Source organism: Scyliorhinus canicula, chromosome 18, assembly GCF_902713615.1.
Source record: "Scyliorhinus canicula chromosome 18, sScyCan1.1, whole genome shotgun sequence".
NCBI lineage: Eukaryota > Metazoa > Chordata > Chondrichthyes > Carcharhiniformes > Scyliorhinidae > Scyliorhinus > Scyliorhinus canicula.
The window spans coordinates 25639049-25661642 of NC_052163.1; the positions used below are offsets into that span (position 1 = coordinate 25639049).

The 22594-nt window shown below is 44.8% G+C and overlaps 1 protein-coding gene across 2 annotated transcripts in view; it reads right to left on the reverse strand.

The window, feature by feature from the left end:
- The window catches only part of bahcc1b (BAH domain and coiled-coil containing 1b), a 274089-nt gene that overhangs the window by 202552 nt on the left and 48943 nt on the right, over positions 1 to 22594 (reverse strand). For both annotated transcript variants that reach the window (XM_038777298.1, XM_038777299.1), the window contains exon 3: positions 15064 to 15234. In XM_038777298.1, the coding sequence (XP_038633226.1) occupies positions 15064 to 15234 (171 nt within the window). The remainder of the gene's footprint in view (positions 1 to 15063; positions 15235 to 22594) is intronic.

Below are 22594 nucleotides of genomic sequence, written 5' to 3' on the forward strand. Positions count from 1 at the left end.
AGGGCATTGAGCTTGTTAGGGAAACTGACATTAGAACTGGGTGGGACAACAGCTTCTGATTCGAAATCCATACAGAAGACTGAAGTGCAAGTTCCCAATGCTTCCTGAGTTTGGTCAAATGGGTCAATAAACATCGATAGAGCAGTTCCCAAAAAATACAATTTACATTTAAAAGGTACCATTTAGCTAAAGTGCATTGTGCTCGTAAGGGATTGCCAATGTCTCGTGCATGGCATTCTGCCCTGCTTGACAACTTCCCATTTTGGTACAACGCACGAGTCTGTCACTGTTAGTGGCCGTGGTGGCAGGGAATTGAGATTGTGAATTTGGTGTATTGCACAAGAAGCTTAAATTTAAAGCTTTTCAGGATTTTGGTTGAAGTGAGATGTTTCCTTTCGTGCTTTGTTCCTAATATATCAAATGCCAAGTATAACACTTCACAGCAAAGTGTCTTGCAACCAGCTCTACATATTAATACAGTGAAAGGCACAATGAAACAGTCAGTGATAACGGTCCTGTAACATTGCATCACATCCTGCACGACTAAATTTGTAGTTTTTAATCACTGTTTTGATTTCTTTTCTTGACGGTCCAATTAAACTACTGCAAGAGGAATAGCCAGAGGACATAATTGGATTTTCAGAAGAAGTTTGATAAAACATCTCAAGTATGTCTCTTAAGGAATTAATTGTAAATTATCTTGCTGAATTGAAAGCTGGTTTGACAAAGAAGGTGCTGCTAACTGGGAAATGCTGAGCTGGTGGAAACAGGACAGGGGGGGAGAGAGAGAGAGAGAGAGAGAGAGAGAGAAGAATGGCACGAGTTGGTAGTGAGTGAGAACAGTGACTAGTGGGGCTCCACAGTTTTCTGTCTGAGTCCTGTGCTGATCCCACCGTTGATGAATAGTTTAAAGAACAGTACTTTTTACAGCTGACCAGTAAAAGGGACAGAGGCTGCATTCGAGAAACCTGAAACATTAAGTAACTGAGCAGAGAAATGGAATATACTTGTTGTGAGGAATGCAAAAGTTAAAAGTGGGGAGATGCAATATTTGTCGGGGCTTTAATTGTAAGGGGAATAGATTGGCGTTTCAGCAGCCACAAATGAGACTCCAGGATATTATGTTGCCTCCTTGGTGCTGGGGATGACTCAGAGCATTTTAGAGGGGGAGGGTGAACAGCCAGTCGTCGTGCTACATTTTGGTACAAACGACATAGGTTAATGAGGTCCTAAAAGCAGAATAGAGGGAGTTAGGAAATAAGTTGAAAAGTAGGACCTCAAAAAGGTAATTATCTCAGGATTACTACCAGTGCCACACGCTACTCCGAGCAGAAATAACAGGATATGCTAGATGAATATGTGGCCGAAGAGATGGTGCAAGGGGGACAGGTTTCAGATTCCTGGGACATTGGGGCTTGTTCTCGGGGAGGGTGGAACCAGTGCAAACTGGACTGGTCATATTTGAGCAGGACTGGTTCCGATGTCCTCGGGGGAGTATTTGCTAAAGTGCCTTGGGGGGGGGGGGGGGGGGGGGGGTTGCAGTTTAAACTAAAATGACAGAGGAATAGAAACCTTTGCAAGGGGTCAGAGGAGCAGAAACACGGACAAGAACAAAAGACAGAAGAGGAATTTAAAAACTGATATGCACAGAAATCAAGTGCCAGAATGAGATTCAACAGGAATGGGACAAGGAATGTTAAAAAGACAAGCCTCAAGCCTTTGTGCCTTAATGCATGGACCATTCGCAATAAAGTGGATGAATTAATTGCGCAAATAGATGTAAACAGGTGTGATGTAGTCAGGATTCCGGAGACATGGCTGCAGGGTGACCAGGAATGGGAATTGAACATCCAGGGGTACTCCGTTTTTAGAAAGGACAAACAAAAAGGAAAAGGATGTAGGGTTGCATTGCTGGTTAACGAAGAAGTTAATGCAATAGTGAGGAAGGGTATTAGCTCCAATGATGTGGAATCTGTAAGGGTAGAGCGGAGAACACCAAGGGGCAAAAACATTAGTGGGGGTTCAAATTGTAGGGGTGATGTTAGGGATGGCATTAAACATGAAATGAGAGAAGCATGCAATAAAGGAACATTTCTAATTATGCGTGACCTTAATCATAGAATTTACAATGCAGAAGGAGGCCATTTGGCCCATCAAGTCTGCACCGGCCCATGGAAAGAGAACCCTACTTAAGCCATCGCCTCCACCTTATCCCCGCAACCCAGATACCCCACCCAACCTTGTGGACACTAAGGGGCAATTTAGCATTGCCAAGCCACCCAACATGCATATTTTTGGACTGGGGGAACGAAACCCACGCAGATACGGGGAGAAAGTGCAAACTCCACGCAGACAGTCACCCGAGGCCGGAATTGAACCCATAAGATTGGGCAAATCAAATTAGTAACAGTACCACAGAGGAAGAGTTCCTTAAGTGTATACAAGATGGTTTTCTGGACTAATACGTTGAGAAAAGGCCATCCTAGACAGGTTATTGTGTAGTAAGAAAGGAATCACTAGCAACCTAGTTGTGTGAGGCTCCTTGGGGATTAACGACTTTAATATCATAGAATCTACAGTGCAGATACAGTGCAGGAGGCCATTCGGCCCATCGGGTCTGCACCGGCCCTTGGACAGAGCACCCTACCCAAGCCCACATTTCCACCCTATCCCCGTAACCCCACTTAACGCTTTTGGACACGAAGGGCAATTTAGCATAGCCAATCCACCTAACCCACACATCTTTGGACTGTGGGAGGAAACCAAAGCACCCAGAGGAAAGCCACGCACACACGGGGAGAATGTGCAGACTCCGCACAGACAGTGAACCAAGCCAGGAATCAAACCTGGGACCCTGGAGCTGTGAAGCAACTGTGATAACCACTATGCTACTGTGCTGCCCAACATGATGGAATTCTTCATCAAGATGGAGTGTGACGTAGTTGACTCTGAGACGAGGGTCCTGATGTCAGAGGAGACTCGCTTATGAATAATTAATTAGATTCCTGGAGCAGAATCCGGCACGGGATCCCACCATTCAGTTCAGTGGGAATGGAGTCGCCATAGCCGCCCGCAACTGCACTTAATCTCCAAAACGGAGAATCTTGTCCATTATTCTGATCTCATTTGTAAGAGTGGGAAGGATATTTGTGTGCAGTTGCACCACTGAATCTTCAAAACCATATTGGCTCCTTCAACCATGTTCAGAGTGGGGTGACTCGGACTTGGGAGTTTAAATTCTGCAGTGCTACTAACACAAGACGAATTGCTTTCACTGGGAAAGGCAATTAGAATTATAGAATCCCTACAGTGCAGAAGGAGGCGGCCATTCGGCCCATCGAGTCTGCACTGGCCCTCTGAAACAGAACCCTAACTCGGCCCAGACCCCACGTCATCCCCGTAACCCCATCTGGGGCCAATTTAGCATAGCCAATACACCTAACCTGCACACTTGTGGGAGGAAACCGAAACACCCGGAGGAAACCCATGCAGACACGGGGAGACAGTGCAAACTCCAAACAGACGGTCACCGGAGGTCGGAATTGAACCCGGGTCCCTGGCACTATGAAACAGCAGTGCTCAGCATTGTGCCGCCCCATTAAGGGAAGTACAATCCCAATCTTCATAATGTTTAAAAAGTACTGTACAAGTGTTACAATGTGAACAGATTGCAATGTGAGATAACTTGCATGGTAAACATAAAATTAGACTGTAGACAGTTAAAGCTATACATTAGATTCTCTGCCCCCAAGGAGTAATGAAGATCTGGAGCAGGCTGTCAGGAAAAAGCGGTCAATGATGTCTTAATTAACCTCTTCAAAAAGTAGCTGGATCAATATCTGCTTGAGATGTAACGGTACATATAGACTGAGATTATCAAACACTGCATGGCGAGCAATGGGTTCTTCACTTATTTTGGCGTTGCCAGTAGAGAGAGAATGAATAGACAGGTGGTGGGCAGATACATTGGGAGTTTTGCTTAATCGTTTCTGAGTCAGGGAACATTTATGTAGGGCTTTTCAAATGCAGATTAAACAGGAGGAAGAAAACCTGGTTAGATTGTCCAAGATGTGCAGAGATGAAGCATGATGGCCCAATCCTTATCCCACATTTCCTTCAGCTGTTAAATTAAAATGGATAAGTTACAAACATAATTACATTGGAATCTTTGCTACAAGATCTGATTGTCACATACATTGCAGGAGTCCATTTTCTAGTATTAAATGTAAAAACCTATGGCAATATTTGGTAATAGCTCTTTAAAATGGAACAGCAGAGATGAATTATTTTGCAGCCCTCTGCACTGTAAGGGGAGAACTTTTGCCCAGGTCCAGCCTTTATTGTGCATCATCGTATACAGGACCAATGCGGTCACCACGTGCAATGACTGTTCATGCTTGTACAATGATATGTTTGTCGCTCTCTTTTGGTTCCTCTTTTGCACTTCCCGTTCAACCTCATGCAGCATTACATTTGCCTTGATCTGATCACAGGGCGGCACAGAATGGTTATCACTGTTGCCTCACAGCACCAGGGGCCTGGGTTCAATTCCGACCTTGGCTGACTATCTGTGTGGAGTTTGCATTCTCCCCGTGTCTCTGTGGCTTGTACATTCTCCCAGTGTCTGCGTGGCTTTCCTCCGGGTGCTCCGGTTTTCTCCCACAGTCAAAGATGTGCAGGCTCGGTGGATTGGCCATGCAAAATTGTTCCAGATTGTCCAAAGATTAGGTGGGGTTCCAGGGGTAGGGCGGGGGGAATGGGCCTCGGTAGGGTGTTCTTTCAGAGGGTCGGTGCAGACCTGATGGGCCGAATGGCCTCCTTCTGCACTGTAGCGATTCGATGATTCTATCATCTTTCCCATCTGTACTTTTGTAGAGAAAGGATGTGTAGTGAGTACAATGTTATGAACTAACGTTAACACCAAACTGCAAATGCACAGGCTACAGGCAGGTACAGTATCTGGTGCACTGTGAGTGGACTTCCGGAAGCAACACAACAATGTTTCAGCAGAGATCCCAGGCTGTTCCTGGCTCTTGTGGGAGCGGGACCTGCTTGAAATTCCCCAGGCTGCCAACATCATTCCTTTAAATGATCCTCACCCTGAGCTCCAAAAAACAAAATAATAGCGAATGGCAGGTTCTAAAGAGAGTCGTAAACTTACTTCATTTGAGTGGTTTCAAAACTATGAGAAAACCATTATTGAACTGTATTAATTTATTAACTACCGTGTTATCTTAATGTATTATGTGCAACTTGTTATAGCAGCAATGTTTTTACAAATCACCATGTCACACAAAGGCAATTAATAGTGACCTTTTGTAACATGAGAACACATTGTGAAATCCTTCATAGATCATGCACTCGAGAAACACTATGCAGTTATGTACTGTGAACCACTCGAAGAATCCACTGTGTGTACTGGGTGGGGTCTCTTTACTGCACCACTAATCTAAAATTCAATCTGAAATGTCTTGTTAATGAACCTTTTCATCTCCACATTTACTTTCCAGGAGCACGGGAATGATTTATAAAATAGTTTTTCAAGTACACGAGAGCGCCAAGCCACTTCTCTAAATGAATGTGAGGTTCTCCAGCTAACTTTATAAACGTAAAGATTTATTGTTCAACTTGTAAATCAGCCCGAGTGCGCGGAAGATCACTGTTTGGCTGACGCTAAACTTAAAGGGGGAAATGCAAGCCCGTTGAGAGGGACAGCAGATTTTGTTTGTTTACTCACATGAATCCTCTGCCAGAGTCTGGTCCTGTGTAACACTGCTGCCTCACTATTCCTAGTAATATCCCAGAGAGATGACCTGCCTGTATGCAGTCCGCAGGTTTGGCATGCAACTTTCCCCCAAATCCTCAGCTCACAAAATAAATGCAAACAGACACACTCTCAAAACTGAAAATGCATCTGGAAGGTTAACATGTCAGAAATGAGTGTTCTACAGTGAGAAGCAGCAATGAATTTTTTTTTCTCACCCAGGCACAACATTACCACCCTGATATTGCCACAACACAGCAGCCGGTTAAGTATGCAAGGCAGGGAGGCGAGTTTGTTATTAAACTATCCCACAGATAAGATCAAGTTCCCCTTTAAACTGACAAGGAGACTATGAAATGTAAGGGATTCTATACATTCAGGGTACAACCTGTGTCATGAACAAGGAGACGAGCTTCTTTAATTCTGTTAAATGGATACTGTTTCAGAAAGTCAGTTGGTTTCACAGGAAGTGAGACCTTCTCATCAGTTTGACCAGAAATATCACATGGTACACTGGTAAAGGAAGGGTGCTTTGATGCATAGTTACCAGAATTCCCAGCCAAAACCACTGGGGATAACACACGGGTATACATACACACGCAGGCAGCATACACATAAAAACAAGCACTATTGTTAGCAGTGGATCACTTTGGTTGTACCGTGGACTTGAAATACATTTCCAAATCGATAACAGGTTTATCAATCATGGGAGGGATAAAAAAATATCTTTAAGTCAAAGTTTTACCACGGGGAAATTGAGAGAGTTATGCTTGTGGGAGACCTTTAACACAATGAGAACAATGAGAATTGATTCACCTTTTGTGTTTTGAACATATTCACTTCTTTTTCAATGTTTGATAGAGATCAATTATAGATCGTATGTTAATTTTTTTTAAATGTAAGGATTATTGTCTGGAAATAACAAAAGCTTAATGTGTTCATATTAAGTTCTGCTATCTTATTGGAGATTTGAATGATACATTTTAAATGAATTAACACCTCCATTAAAATAAAAGAGGAACTTGATAAGAGTGTGTTAAGTGTTCAGATGATAACATCGCTATCAGTCATTTCCAAACTGGAGTGGGGACAGAAGCTGCAACCCTTTACATTAAACCACATTTTATTTCAGCATAAAACTGCCCAGAGTCATGAGAAATGCTATTGGCTCACCTGAAATTAAATTTCAGTGTCGTCACCGATCGGTCATCCCAGGGTGATCCCTCCTGGCTACAAAAATAAGAATCTGGTCTGTTAACCGTTGCTCCCCCTAAAGCCTACATAGTGTATTCACCCAGTGCTGTAGTTATCATAGAATTTACAGTGCGGAAGGCTATTCAGCCCATCGAGTCTGCACTGGCCCTTGGAAAGATAACCGTTTTTAAGCCCACACCTCCACCCCATCCCCGCAACCCAATCCTTTTGGACACCAAAGGCAATTTAGAATGGCTAATCCACCTAACCTGCAAATCTTTGGACTGAGGGAGGAAACCGGAGCACCCGGAGGAAACCCACGCATACACAGGGAGAAAGTGCAAACGCCACACAGACAGTGACGCCCTGTAAAGACACCAGATACCTGGGAACCCCACCACCTGGAGGTTCCCCTCCAAGCCCCTCACCATCCCGACTTGGGAATATATCACCATTCCTTCACTGTCGCTGGGTCAAAATCATGGAACTCCCTCCCTAACAGCACTGTGGGTTTAGCTACACCTCAGTTCCACTCTTTTCAATGTCAATTTGTGCCTTTCTATTATTTGCTGCTCAGGAAATGTAGAGTTTGTTTTGTAAAAATGAGATCATTAGTCTTGTCCCTGTGCACTTGTACATCCTGGGCTTGCCTGCGGTATTTACAAAACAAGTTTCAAATTTTATTTGCCATGTTTAAGGTGCAATGACAAAAATGTTCTGATAAACTGCCGATAGCGAAGGGCATTTTCGGTGGCCTTGACTCACAATATGTTTAAGCTTTACTGATTGAAACTTACAAAGATACCGTTTTTTTCTCCCAATTTGGAAGTTTAAGGGACTTCCAATGTTCTGATGATAGTTTGTAGCTGTTTTGGAAACCCTGGTTAGGTACGAGCCCACGAAGGCCAGCACGGTGGCCTAGTGGTTAGCACAGCTGCCTCACGGCGCCGGGGTCCCAGGTTCGATCCCGGCTCTGGGTCGCTGTCCGTGTGGAGTTTGCACATTCTCCCCGTGTCGGCGTGGGTTTCTCCGCCACAACCCAAAAGATGTACAGAGCAGGTGGATTGGCCACGCTAAATTGCCCCTTAATTGGAAAAAATAATTGGGTAATCTAATTTTTTTTTTAAAAAAGGATATGAGCCCACGAAATGCAGAAGCAGATTCTGGGCAGCCACAAGGGCAAGCGAGTACCAGGGTGGGCTGGTTACCCCAGTTGCTTTGCACGTCATCCCAGTTGTTTTAGAAGCTTTTGGGCCCTCTAGCCCTCACCCCTCTCAGCCACCCCATATGATCTCTGCATGCCCCCATTCAGCCTCCCATGCCACCTGCATGCCAACTCATGCCCCCCACCCATGCCACATGGCCTGTCATATCCCCAGTGCTACCTCCAAAACCACTTACCCAGTGTCCACAATAGACCACCCTCAGAAGCCAAACGAGATGAAGTAAAACTTTTAACAATCTAATACAGCTCTCGCTCATACATACTTGATAATGAAAATAATTCCAGTTCATGAAACCCATTCAAAGCTTTTAAATCTCCTTATGTGGTTAATCGCTTATAAGAACAAACCTACTTCTACAGAGTCCACATCAAAGTTATCTAATCCTTTAATAGCCTCTTTAAGCTGTCAATCAAACCGTGAACTAAAAAACCCTTGCTGAGATAACTCTAGCATTTGAAACTCGGCAATGACAAAATGACATAATAATAACCCTCAGACAATGTCAACAACGGTCCCCAGTAAAAATGCATGAACAGACATTTTCTTTCCTAGCTTACACCAGAAGCCTGTCAATTAAAGTTTCTTTCTAAATCTCACTCATAGATTTGGTCTGTTTTTTTCACGTTTAAAAAACAAGGGCCTTTAAAATTTTCCAATCGTGACACTTAAACAGACATGTCCTCCACCCTACAAGGGTGCCTACTGCATAAATTTGTGATTCCCACATTGTGGGTTAACACCCCTGGACCAACCAAAATAGAACGTGTTTGAACTCAGAACTATGTTAATATGACGCTGCTGAGTTTGGACTTCCCTCCTATGTGAATCATGCCTCATCCACCTCGCCCTGTCTGCAAAAATGGGATCTGTTGGAAATGGGACTGGGACATTCCCATCTGGGTCCCCCACTCTGCCATCTTTTTAATAGCGTGAATTTTCCCGACTCGGAACACAATCTTGCCTCAGAGGTCAGGCAATGGATTAAACAACCACAAGAAGCATTCTGTCAGTTAATTAACACACCAAAGGTATGGCCTCGTGGCATTGGTTGTGCTGCAACTTAACTTTAAAAGAGGCAGAGGCTAGAATTCCTGACAAGATGCTCCAAATTGAGACCTGCTGATTCCCCACATTAAATGGCTCCTTTAGCTTTCTTTATGGGTCAGAAGGAGCGGTGGTACTCCCAGATTCAGTCGAGGATGCCTTTTGCCATACCACCAATCCCAATCTCCGGTTTTACACCTACTCCTGAACACCTCACCGGCCAATCTTAAACAGTCACCCCCATCCCAATTGCCATCTTTATTCTTCACCCCTCTGATATTAAAAACCTTCCCCCCCCCCCCCCCCCCGCTTTCAATTGTTAGTCTCCCTCACCCCTAACTCCCATCAGAGTGCATGGGTCTAAAGCTTGCTATCCATTGCCAGGGACAGTCCCACTCCTTTCATCATCAATGTTCTCTCCCAATCACTGGCCCGACAATGTGGTAATGAGGCCCAGCCTTTACGAACAGCAAGGCCCCCAACACTCCCCACACCCAGGATTGCCAGGTTCTTCATTCAATTCCAGCATCCACATCACCCTTCACAGCATTCCCTGTTTCTATCGTCAATACTTAGCATCAGTTCCATCAAGAATTAGGCTAAAGTTCGATTTACGACGAGTATCAAGTTGCCTCAGGCTCAGGCAGCTGGTTAACATTGAACTTGCAGGAAGGCACTAATAGGATATCATAGAACATGACAGCGCAGTACAGTTAATACATTTAATCTATCTTTAAGATGATAGCTCTCTGGCAGCACGGTGGCACAGTGGTTAGCATTGTTGCCTACGGCACTGAGGACCCGGGTTCGAATCCCGGCCCTGGGTCACTGCCCGTGTGGAGTTTGCACATTCTCCCCATGTCTGTGTGGGTTTCGCCCCCACAACCCAAAAGGTGGATTGGTGGGTAGGTGGATTGGCCACACTAAATTGCCCCTTAATTGGAAAAAATAATTGGGTACACTAAATTAATTTTTTTTAAAAGATGATACCTCTCAAATGCAAAAGCAAAGAGTGTATGTGCAAGCGAAGAGAGATGTCTGCATTCAAGACGTGGAAAGGGGACATAAAGCAAAGGGTGGGGACAAAATGGATATTTACCAGATTGACGGAACGTGGGTGCGGTGTTCTCCAGGAATTCTATTGATGTTTTATGACAATATCAATAAGAGACCCAGCAAACCACAAGAGAGAATGCAGAAGGTGATTGGTGGGTTTGTGTGGGCAAATAGGTGGCGGATACAGTTCTAAACTGCAAAACCTGCATCACTAACTGTACCCTAAAGCTTCTTCAAAAAAAATTAAAAGAGCACTGAGATTGGAGGAAGCAGCACTATTTATCTTTAAAGGCAACAATGCCATCAGAAAACAATAATTAAAACACGATCTGTGAATTCTGGCTTCTATATATAGGTGTATTGAATATGAAGTCAAAGAGGTGATGTTAAAGTTGTACAAGACATTGGTCAAGTTGAAATATTGCAGTCAAATCTGGGCACGTGATTAAAAGAAGAATATTAGGACCACAGGAAGGTTCACTAGAATTATACTCGGAAATTAAAAAGTTGGTTATATTTTTAAAATAAACTAGAGAAAATAAAGACTAGTTTCCCAGGAGCAGAGAAGATGAAAAGTAGATCAAATAGAGGTTGTCAGAATGATAGAAAGGTTTAGAGAGGGTAAATACCATCATAAATGATTGTTTTCAGAGATCGACAAATCGCCAACAGACTTTAGACTTGGAATTAGCACCAACATGGACTGATGGGCCGAACGGCGCAGCTTTCGGTTGGAATTTCTATGCAGTTCTGTAATTATTACTAGAAACAGAGGGGAAAGTTAAAAGAACGCCAAGCGTTCTAAAAAATGGAACAATTTGTGGCGTGTGCAGACTGAGAAAGAGAGTACGTAACAATTAGGGGAAAAGAATGAATAAATATTCCAAAAAGGGAGACGGCAACAGGGAGAGGACAATGAAATGGGAATAAAGGTAGATCACTACAGTTAAGCAGTTATCAGCACAGACTTGATCAGCCAAAACGCCCTTGTTCTGCTCCAGAAATTCTATGATCCTACAATAAAATATTTTTTTTAACCACGACCTCTGGTATTGAGGGTCAGTTGCATATTATATTGTTTACATTGCAAACTAGGTAAATAACATGAGTGAATCGTGACCCTTGAAATGAATGGTTATCAATGGATTTACATATGCTGCATGTCGCTGTACATCTGCCCTAGTCAGGTGCACCCACACAATGTCAACACAAGCTATTTAATGTATGATGTCGCAAAGGATTTTAATAATTACAATTAAAATTTGATCTAGGCTATTAAGCAAATGTCTGTTGATGAAGTGATAGTATCTTCAGTTAAACACAGGACTATATGCCAGATGCTAGAATGGTGTATTTGCAGGTTCTCAATAACTGTACGATTGCTGATGAATCATTCACATTGCTTACATCAATATAGATTTGAATTATGACCAAAATAGGAAGGCAGAGAGTGTTTTGACAATGCAAAACCACATTAAGAGCTTTCTGTGCATTTTTAAAATATATTCTCTAATGAAGCGCATTAAAAGGAAACTATACTTCCATTCTTGCCAGCGCTGAGTTATTATACAGGTCAGCCTTGGTTCAGTCGGTAGGTACTCTCACCTCAGAGTCAGAAAGTCATGGGTTCAAATCCGATTCCAGAGACGAGAGTGCAAAAATCTATTCTGACACTCGGGTGCAGTTCTGACAGAGTGCTGCACTGTCAGAGGTGCAGCTTTGGGACGAGACACCAAACCAAGGTCCCATCAGCTCTCAGGGGGGGTTGTGAAAGATCCCGGAGCATTATTATGAAGGAGAACAGAGGAGTTATCCCTGCATTGGTTAATGCTTAGCCCTCTCGCTCAACATCACAAGAACACATTGGCCAGAAATCTCTAGGGCTGCTGGCTAGCTGTGGGATTCACAATGGCATGCTGAATCCTGCGTCAGGTCAAAATCGGGGTTCACGCCAGGTGTCAAACTGGTCATGAGTCGGCTGGCCCACCCCGGTGGCCAGAACGGGTTTCCTGAAGTCCCAGCCAAGTTTCCTACCTCAACGCGGCGGGACCATTAAAAATAGATCCTTGGAGTTGTTTACATCTCACTGGTGGGCAGGATGCCCAATGCATTTGCCAGCTGAGATGTACCAGCACCCCCCCCCCCCTTCCAAGCTGGGAGTCCTGCTGACATGAATTGGTGAAAGTCCTGAGGAACATGGACCTGGCGGCTTGCAGTCCGAGAGCTGGCAATGTGGTAAGTTTCCTCCCAGAAATTGCCTCCATGGTCTTGGGTGATGTTCTTCACAAGAGGTGGGGAACAGGGGGGCGCCTATGGTACCTTGGAGAGGCTTAAGTCGGCGTTTGTTCCTGCAATGGGGCTCATTTGGCTGCTCTATCCATCTGCAGCCTTTAAATCCTTTAAACTGTCAGTCAGTCAGTATGTAAAAATAAGGTGTCTCATAATAAAGTGAAAGTGATTCCATCGGTATCCCTGGCTGGTTTAGCTCAGTGGGCTAGACAGCTGCTTTGTGATGCAGAAGGCCAGCAGCACGGGTTCAATTCCAGTACCAGCTTACGCTAACAGGCGCCGGAATATGGCAACTAGGGGCTTTTCACAGTAACTTCATACTTGTGACAATAAAGGTTATTATTAAACCCTTCAAAAAGCCTGCCAGTGTGCTAGGTGTAAAGGTTTGTGAGATGAGGGTAGAAGTAATCCCTATGAAGTGGTGGAAACCTTTGAAGTGGTTTTCACACTGCCAATTTCATTGTTCTTTACATGTCTCTATGTATGCCTAGAAGGTTGAAAGTTTTGAACTTCATTGTTTACATTTCATTTCATTTCCCAATACCTGCCAAAGTATTTTTGACTGACAGGTTGAGGCAATTTCAACAGGGAGAATCAGATTGTTTATTTACATAGCTCGGCAGGGATCCATTAACACAGAGGAGCAGGTGTTTTCCTAATAGCAGTTTTCTTGATGTATCTGCCACCTAGAACAAAGATACAGCCTCATAAAAAAAAACTGTGGCTAGGACAACGCCTGCTCCCCTGATTTAGTTGATCCCCGCAACGCTATTTAATTTTTAAAAAAATTTAATTTTTTCCAATTAGGGGCAATTTAGCGTGGCTAATCCACCTATCCTGCACATCTTTGGGTTGTGGGGGTGAGACCCACACAAACATGGGGAGAATGTGCAAACTCCACATGGACAGTGACCAGTGACCCAGGGCCGGGATTGAACCTGGGACCTCGATGCCGTGAGGCAGCAATACTAACCACTGTGCCACCGTACTGCCCTATAGCTATATAAATAAACAAGCTGATTCTCTTCATTGAAACTGCCTCAGCCTATCAATCAAAATGTTTTTGGCAAGCAATGGCACATTAAATTAAATGTAAACAATGCAGTTCAAAGCTTTCAGCCTTCTAGACACACACAGACTTCTAAATTTTAACAGCAATTAAATTGACTGTGTGAAAACCACTTCAAAGGTTTGCACCACTTTAAAATGATTCCTTTTATCTTAATCTCACAGGTCTTTAAACTAGGCATGCTGACAGACCTTTTTACGGGTTAAGGGTAGATGGGATCACTTTCACTTTATTATGAGAAATCTTTAATTTTTACATATGGACTGACCATTTAAAGACTGCAGTTGGATAGAGCACTCAAATGAGCCCCTTCGCATGAAAGACTCCCGGCCTGATGCTCTCCAGTCCAGTAAAAGCACTCCTGAATCTCACCTCCTGTGAAGGACCTCTCTCGGCACTCTGAAGGTAATTATTGGGAGGGCACTTACCCCTTTGCCACAGCAAGTTTCCACTGTCAGTGAGCGGTGGTTGGGAGGGAATGGGGGAGCTGAAGGGGGTGCCTGGGAAGACTGATGGGGGGTGCCCTGCTAGTGACCGTAGTTGGAGTGGTGGCTGCAGCAGCTCTTTGAGATCGGAATAATCTTTAAAAAGGGTGCTTTGACCTCAGAAGTGGAACCTCCACTGTGATTGTGAGAATTTCCTTCGTTAACTTTGGCTGCTGTGATTCCTACTTTACAACAGTGACTACACTTCAAAACAATACTTCCTTGGTTGTTCTGAGATTGTGGAAGACACTATACAAATGCAAGCTTTTTCTTTCCTCTGTAGACTCATCCAAATATTTTGTTCATTAAAAAATGAGATACATTAAAGATGGGATTAAAACTTTGAATAGAGAATACCGTACAAGTGCATAAATTTTTATTCATTAATAACATCAAATGCATTTTCTAGACTAGAGATTTTTTGTTAAAATCAATATGATGCCTGAATTAATGATGGAAGATGTGTTGCTATTTACTTGGATTGTCGTGATTTGAAATAATAATTATAATTTGATAAATGTTTATGGGTATTTTTAGGAGCCAAACAAGATTTTACTGATATTCACACAACACTAGCTGCTTATGCCGTCCTTGTCTCTTTGGACACAGCGCTCTGTGACATTGCCATACCAAGCATCAGCGAGGAAAGCTTCGCGCACACAGACCCACAGATCCAAGCACTCCACACCACAGTCAGGCAAGAATAAATCTTCCAACTTCTCTCTGTTTCCAGCCTCTGCTGTGAATGTGTGTGGGGTATCCCACTGGGAATAATATTACGAGGCCCAAGGCCACCAGATGTCTTACCACCCAGACTTCCACTCAGTGATGTGCGCAGGATCATTCCAGCTGAAAGTGGGAAGCTTTCTGTTAAATTTAGACTCTGCGCAAAGATTTGTCAAGCGTCTCGGGACGCGGGTCGGCTGGGTTTCTTACCTTCGTGGGAGTGGGAAAACCAGATCTGCGATGTTGCGGAGTGCGGACTTCGGAAGGCGGGCTCCGAGGGGGATGACGTAGGGCCCGCAGGATGGGCAGGTGCTGATCCCAAGCTGCTGGCTAGGAAACTTCCCATGAATGTGGCTGATGAGTTTCCCATCAGCGCGTTGCCTGATGCATCCAAAGAGAGAGAAAAAAAAACACACCGGCAAGGTTAGTTGTCTTTCTGTTACACATGTTTTTTTTTCCCCCCCTACAAAATTTCTACTGCGAACCATCCTTATCTTTGTTTATCTTGTTAGCATCATAATCGGTTTGCCACAAGCAACCACCCCAAGGCAAGTGTGAGGCAAGTAAACTGAGGCGAGGTGGGTTGCTGCCACCTCTCACAATTAACCACTGCTTTAAGTTGTATAACCACTGTTCTTTTTAGGCTCTGCAAACTCCCAAGTACAACTTCTGCTTTACTATCTGATCCGAGTTTGTATTTGTATTTAAAATTGCACAGTTCTGGGAGGGAAGCCAACTCTTAAGGGTCCTACTTGATGTGAGTTTGGGCTGTTACAGCCCAGATCTTCAGGTAACCCACAGCACAAAACCACCCACAGCTTGGCACAAATATGTGCTCTCATTGAGAGAGACCATTAAGACGGTTGGACTGGAAGGACCATTTTTCTGTGGTTGGGGTTAAGGCAACAACATGGGGCACTGAGAGAGCAGTTTTGTTTTGCATCTGTCTGGGCTAAATCTGAACTCAAAGAGTTGACGCTGACCCAGAGCAGGCAAAACTGAACATTCAACAGAGAGGATGCACCAGCTATTAATATGAGATCTAGGATGAAGCACAGAACCACTAATACAGTATATAAATTGGTCCACAAGATTACATTCAAGTAAAAGGGGATCAGCATCCCTGGCTTCTCCAACCCACTCTCGTGAGGCTACAAACTGGAGCAAGTTTGTGTAGACTGGATACTGACATTTCCCAGGAGTTCCATTTGGCCCACTTTTGGGGCATAGTCTCCCGACACACTAAATAAGACCACAAGAGTGGGTTGGGGGCATGGCTTGGAAGGGGAGCTTTGGAGGACTCAGAGCCGTGGTTTACAAAATGACAGTTATTGGATTGGTTGCTGTAGGCTCAGAAGCATATTGGGGTGAACGTGGGGTGGAAGCCCGCTTTCCCCTCACCACACAAACACCCCCCCCCCCACAATAACACCGTTTGCGCCATCATTGTGAGGTGCGGGGTCTCAACACACTGGCAAGCCTGGCTCACAGAGTTCGGGGTGCACCCCGCTCCTCCACACAGTTATCGAGACCATCCCGCCCCCACCTTTCACCATCATTGATGGCATAGTCTCCCCCGTCGCCCACGCCCAACAAATATAGGTCGCCGGCTTTGGGGCCTCCCCCAATGTGTTGCTCCATATGCACTGCCTCTTCAGACCCCGCCCCTTTAAACCCCACCCCTGCTCTGCCAGGTTGGCATTGCCGGGGGAGCAACCCGACCACTTGGGGCTACAATGGCCTCCGATTGCCGCTGGCATGGTTATCACGAAATGGAGACCAGTCGTGATTCTCGCCGGTGCCATGTTATATCGGCAGGTGGAAATCAGGCACATTCCTGGATGATTCGGCATTGAGCCCAATTTGAATATTAGAATATATTTAAATGAATGGTAATCAGGTTCATTGCCGCTTAACATGAGCCCGGGAATATTGGGAACCGTTTTGCACCGGCGCAAATCCAATTTCAGAATTTTCCCAACCTAGCTGGAAAATCGCCCCATTAACTCTGCGACTCTCTCCATGGATGCTGCCTGACCTGCTGAATATTAGCGACATTTTCTGATTTTATTTCAGATTTCCAGCATCCGCAGTATTTTGCTTTTGCATAACTATTGGGACCACTAACTTGCTAGATCTTGGCCACTGTACACATTGAAAGAGATTCTTTGAAAAACCAGGCGATGAAGTATACTGTTAATCTGCATGTGAGATCCAGCTTACATGATCAAAATATTAACCAAAGAAACTATTCAGCACAAAAACTGCGAATGGTGAAGACCTAACTTCTGGGAGCATCCAGGAGTCCAGTCAGCTTCTGTATGTTTACATGATTTTGATTCTGAGCCAAGGGATGCAAACTCAACTGCATCTATTGACCAAATACATTATTCGTGGAGCTGAAAAATCCGCAGTAAGGATTGCCATGCCCAAGTCTCAGTTTAGTTCAGTTAGCAACACTCTTGCATCATAATCAGAATCGTGCAGATTCAAGGCCTAATTCACCACTTGGGCACAGGAAATTACGCCGACACTTTGGTGAAAAATTGTTGCAGGTGTTTTCTTTTAGATGAGGTACAAAACCGTTGTCTGTTCAGGTATAAAAACTGGTGTCATTTGAAGAGGAGTAGGGAAAGGCGTCCCAAAGTGACTCGCAGCCAATGAATTACTTTTGATGTTATGTGCATCGTCTTCATGGGGACATTTGTGAAGGTCACACATACATCAATGAGACAGATAACCAGTTACCCTGCTTTGTTGATTGTGGGATAAATGGTGACTAGGACACTAGAAGAAATCTCCTGATCTTCTAGTGCTAGGGTGTCTTTTACCTCAAGCATAACATCGCATCGGAAAGGCAGGCACTACTGACGGTAAATCATCCCCTCAGTAGCACGCAGTAACATCAGCCGAATGCTCTGGTCAGGCTGAATGCATAACCTTGCAAGCCTATTACCAGCAACTTGGCCGTTTCCATAGTTCCCTGACTGACATTCCTCTCTCAATTAGCAACACCAAATTCAGATTAACTGGCCATGCGTCTCATTGTGGGATCTTGCTGTGCACAAATGGGTTGCCACGTTTGGTCATGCCACAACAATGATCGCATTTCCAAGCTAATTCGATGGTCGCAAAGTGGCTGAGGAAGTAGTCGAGATGCGATAACGCATGATATGAATGCAACGCCTTTCTCCTTTTGGGAAGAGGGCGCGTGTTAGGGCAAATACAACGGAGAGAAAAATAGGGTGGAAAAATACTCAGCAGTTAAGTTAGCACATGTGGAGAGAAGCAGAGTTAATGGGCTGGATTCTCCGCTACACGGGATGCTCCATTTTGCCGGCAGCCCGGGGGTTTCCTGACGGCGTGGGGCTGCCCCACAATGGGAAACCCCATTTAACAGCCGGCGAAACAGAGAACCCCGCCGGGCTACTGAACCAGAAATCTGGTGCGGCGGAATGAAGAATCCAGCCCAATATTTCAGGTCGATAACCTGAGGGTTGACCCTCCATCGATATTACCTGACCTACTGAATATTTCTAGCATTTGCTGTTTATATTTCCGATTTTCGACACCAACAGTATTTTATTTTTGTGCTAAGGAAAAATAAATCCTCTTTAAAAGTAAAAGGAAAAAGGTATTGTCTCCAGACACTATAGCAGACACTACATGGTTAATGGATGAAATGAGTGCATCTGGTATCATATGTCCTATTTCTGCTGGCATCGTTTCAGTACAGACACACAGGGGAAGAACGTGTTTTGCTTGATTCAGGCGTCCATTCTTCATGTGGCCTCAGGCTAAACTGTTACTCTAAAATACATCAGCCAGTTTTTACAACCGTGCAATATTTTAAGAATGTTCGTGGGAAGCATGCCTTCAGGCCCCCAGCAGAACCTCTTTGTATGTAGTATTTGTCAGACAGTATCTGCTCTATCCAATGATGCTGAGTAGGCGCTAACACATGCAGGACACACCAAATGCTTTAACTGAACAATTTAAGCAATTATCAATTCGCTGCAAGACTGGGAGTGATTGTTAATGCGGAAGAGGGTCAGCGGGTACACAGGGCACGAAGGAATCTAGCTTTGCCAGCTCGTACACCCATTACAGCTTTCCACAAAATGCAGATGCTGGAGACACAGGCACATTGAGCCAGTTGCACAGACGCCTATTGTTTGCCGGTACAGTAGCAATACACATCTGTAGTTTGCAGTCTGAGGTGATAGAAAACTATGGGAATATTGGATGAACTAGATTTAGGCTACAGTAAGGCATGAAGGATATCAATGTGGGCCCAATGTGATGTGCTTACCAATCGATAAACTTCAATACAAATTCGGGCCGGAGTAGGCCACTCAGCCCCTCGAGCATGCACACCATTGAATAAGAAGTTTTACAACACCAGGTTAAAGTCACTAGCTTTCGGAGCACAGCACCTTCCTCAGCATTCACCAGAGGAAGGAGCTGCACTCCAAAAGCTGGTTATTCAAAACAAACCTATTGGACTTTAACCCGGTGTTGCAAGACTTCTTGCTATGCCCACCCCAGTCCAACGGTGGCATCTACACATCATGGCTACCATTCGATAAAACCTCACTTATCTACTTAGAACTTTAAAAAATTTAAAGTACACAATTAATTTTTTTCAATTAAAGGGGCAATTTAGCATGGCCAATCCACCTACCCTGCACATCTTTTGGGTTGTGGCGGCGAAACCCACGCAAACACGGGGAGAATGCGCAAACTCCACACGGACAGTGACCCAGAGCCGGGATTGAACCTGGGACCTCAGCACCGTGAGACAGCAGTGTTGGCGCTGTGAGACAGGAGTGATCAACTTGTAACTTCAATCCTACATTCCTGTCTATTGATAACCTTTCACCCCCTTGCTCAAGAATCAAGACTCCATCTAGCTCTGCCTTAAAAATATTCCAAGATTCTGCTTCCACTGTCTTTTGAGGGAGTTCCAGAGACTCATGAACCTCAGAGAAAAAACATTCTCGTCATCTCTGTATTAAACGATCGACCCCTTATTTTTAAACATTGCCTACCACCTCCCCCCAGTTCTAGATTCTCCCACAAGAGGACACATCTTCTCCACATCTACCCTGCCAAATTGGTAAAGGCAACGGCACGGTGGACCAATGGTTAGCACTGCTGCCTCATAGCCCCATGGACCCGGGTTCAATTCCAGCTTTGGGTCACTGTCTGAGTGGAGTTTGCATGCTCTCCCTTTGTCTACGTGGGTTTCCTCCGGGCGCTCCAGTTTCTTCCCATCGTCCAAAGATGTGCAGGTTGGGTGGATTTTCCATGCTAAATTGCCCCTCAGTGTCCATGGATGTGCAGGTTAGGTTGTGGGAAAATGGGGATAGATCGGAATAGACTTGGGTAGAGTGCTCATTCGGAGGATCGCGCAGACTCGATGGGCCGAATATCCTCCTACTGCAATGTAGGGATTCTATGATAACCAAGGTATGAAGATCAAACGGTTCCAGGTTTGATTCCTGATTTAGCTAATACCAATTCTTCCCCCCTCCCCCCCCCGGCTGCAATGCCGGAATTGGCCTCAGTATCAAGCAGGGCAAAATTGGCACTGCTTGGGGTCTCGCTCATCATTTATACCAATCACCTGTGATCATCTCCATGGTTACATATCCTGTCAGCATTCACTGTCTAAGCTCAGATGACCAGCTCCTGGTCATACATCAGCACATGTGAGCACATTCAGAACAGGGAAGGAAAACGATCAAAGGAACTCAGAATGCAGTGCGTTAACATATGATAGTCTTGGATGTCTGGATGGCATAGATGCTGAGATGCTGCTGCCTCTGCTTGCAGATTCAGGAGATAGAGCCATGGTCCTAGGGTTTGGGGGAGGGGGGGGGGGGCATGGTAACAGTGGTTAGCACAATTGCTTCACAGCTCCAGGGTCCGAGGTTCGATTCCCAGCTTGGGTCACTGTGCGATGTCTGCACTTTCTCGCTGTCTGCGTGGGTTTCCTCCCACAGTCCAAAGATGTGCGGATTAGGTGGATTGGCCATGCTAAAATTTCCCTGTAATGTCCAACGGTTAGGTGGGGTTACTGGGTTACGGGGATAGGATGGTGGTGTGAGCTTAGGTAGGGTGCTCTTTCCAAGGGCCAGTGCAGATTCGATGGGCTGAATGGCCTCCTTCTGCACTGTAAATTCTATGATTCTATAAGAGGTCAGTCAGATAGGACCGAGACAGGGAGGCATTTCTTTCCTCAGAGTTGTGAATTTGCTAGCCAGAGAGCCATGAATGCTCAGCCAGTGAGTAGATTAAAAGACTTAAATTTAAAGACTCTTGGACGTTAAGGAAACTGAGGGGTATGGGGATAGAGTGGATATCTGGTGTTGACGTAAAATATTTGGCCGTGATCTCATTGGATGGCAGAACAAGTTCAAGAGGCTGTTTGGCCTACTGCTGCTCCTATTTTGCGAGAGGTGCTTCTGAGTGGTAAAATTAAATACATCAATCAGAGTGGGAAGGCCAATAAACCCCTCAGATTGGAGGGGAAACCCTTCTGGGTGGCTCGTTGAGGAACCAGGTCCGTCCATTCCTGCCCAAAGCCCCCTGTTCTAAGGATAGTAACTCAAATAGCGCTATCCCTTGCCCCACACCTCCCAGGCCTTCCTCCAAGGACTATCCCCGTTCAGCTGCCAGCCTCTACATAAATCCGGGGCTGCCCCGTCAGCAGCAAAGTGCCAGTGAGCCAGTAAAATTTCCCCTCAATTGAACACTTAACAATGTTAATTGGCCCTCTGCCTCACAGATCTCTGCTGCAAAGCTCCCTGGTGGAGGAATGCATCGTGGAGTCATCCCAACGTGGTTCCCTCGCTATTTTTCCAGCAACACATTTTCCCCCCTCTCCACTGCCATCACCTCAGAAAATCTAGCCCTCCGAGCCAATGGTTTCAAAACCCAACAGCAAAGACATACAAACCGTTTTACATAAGCAGGTTACGATATATCCTCCCATCAAATAGGGAGGCCATATTTGCTTCTCAAACCCTTGTTCACACCTTAGCTCGTTTGCTCTGCTGATTTAAGTAAGATCCCACGCACCAATTATGATGATGGCAGGATTTGGAAAGTGAGACTGTACATTGTCTAGGAGGGAACATCAAAGGGCCAGTCACACCAAAACCGAAGGATGGTCTCTGAACTGAGCCAAACTCAAATGCTGTGGAATAAAACTGAAATGTCTATTCAAGAAATGTTGTACCTGTGGTTCAGTTTAGCTCTTATCCCGAATACTGACTCAAAACAAAGCGTAGAGCCAGCCCCTGAGATTCCCCGATGCCAACAGTTCTGACATGTCCTCTTCTTTGTCCATCGTTGTATAGTTAATTCTTTGAAACTGGTAGGAAACGTGAACGTTGCATCATGGTTAGCATTAGCAAGGTCACTGAAATCCTGTTTATTTTATTTTTAAATGCGGTCACTGCTTTCGCTAAACATCGTAACTACAGAACCATACAGAGATTATCATATTTGTGACCTTCTCATGTGTGAACTTGGACAACAAGGGTTGACTGGCGGTTCAACATCACAACCCTCAATTCTATTCTTGCTCAACTTTCACCCAAGGACCCTCCATAAGCAAGGTTCACCAGTTTGCCATTTTGCCAGGCAACCATGACTAATTTTGTGTTGGCAGGAAGTAATGAGGTCAATGATAGCTTTCAGACCAGGGACCGAACTGTATAGCTCAGTCCTG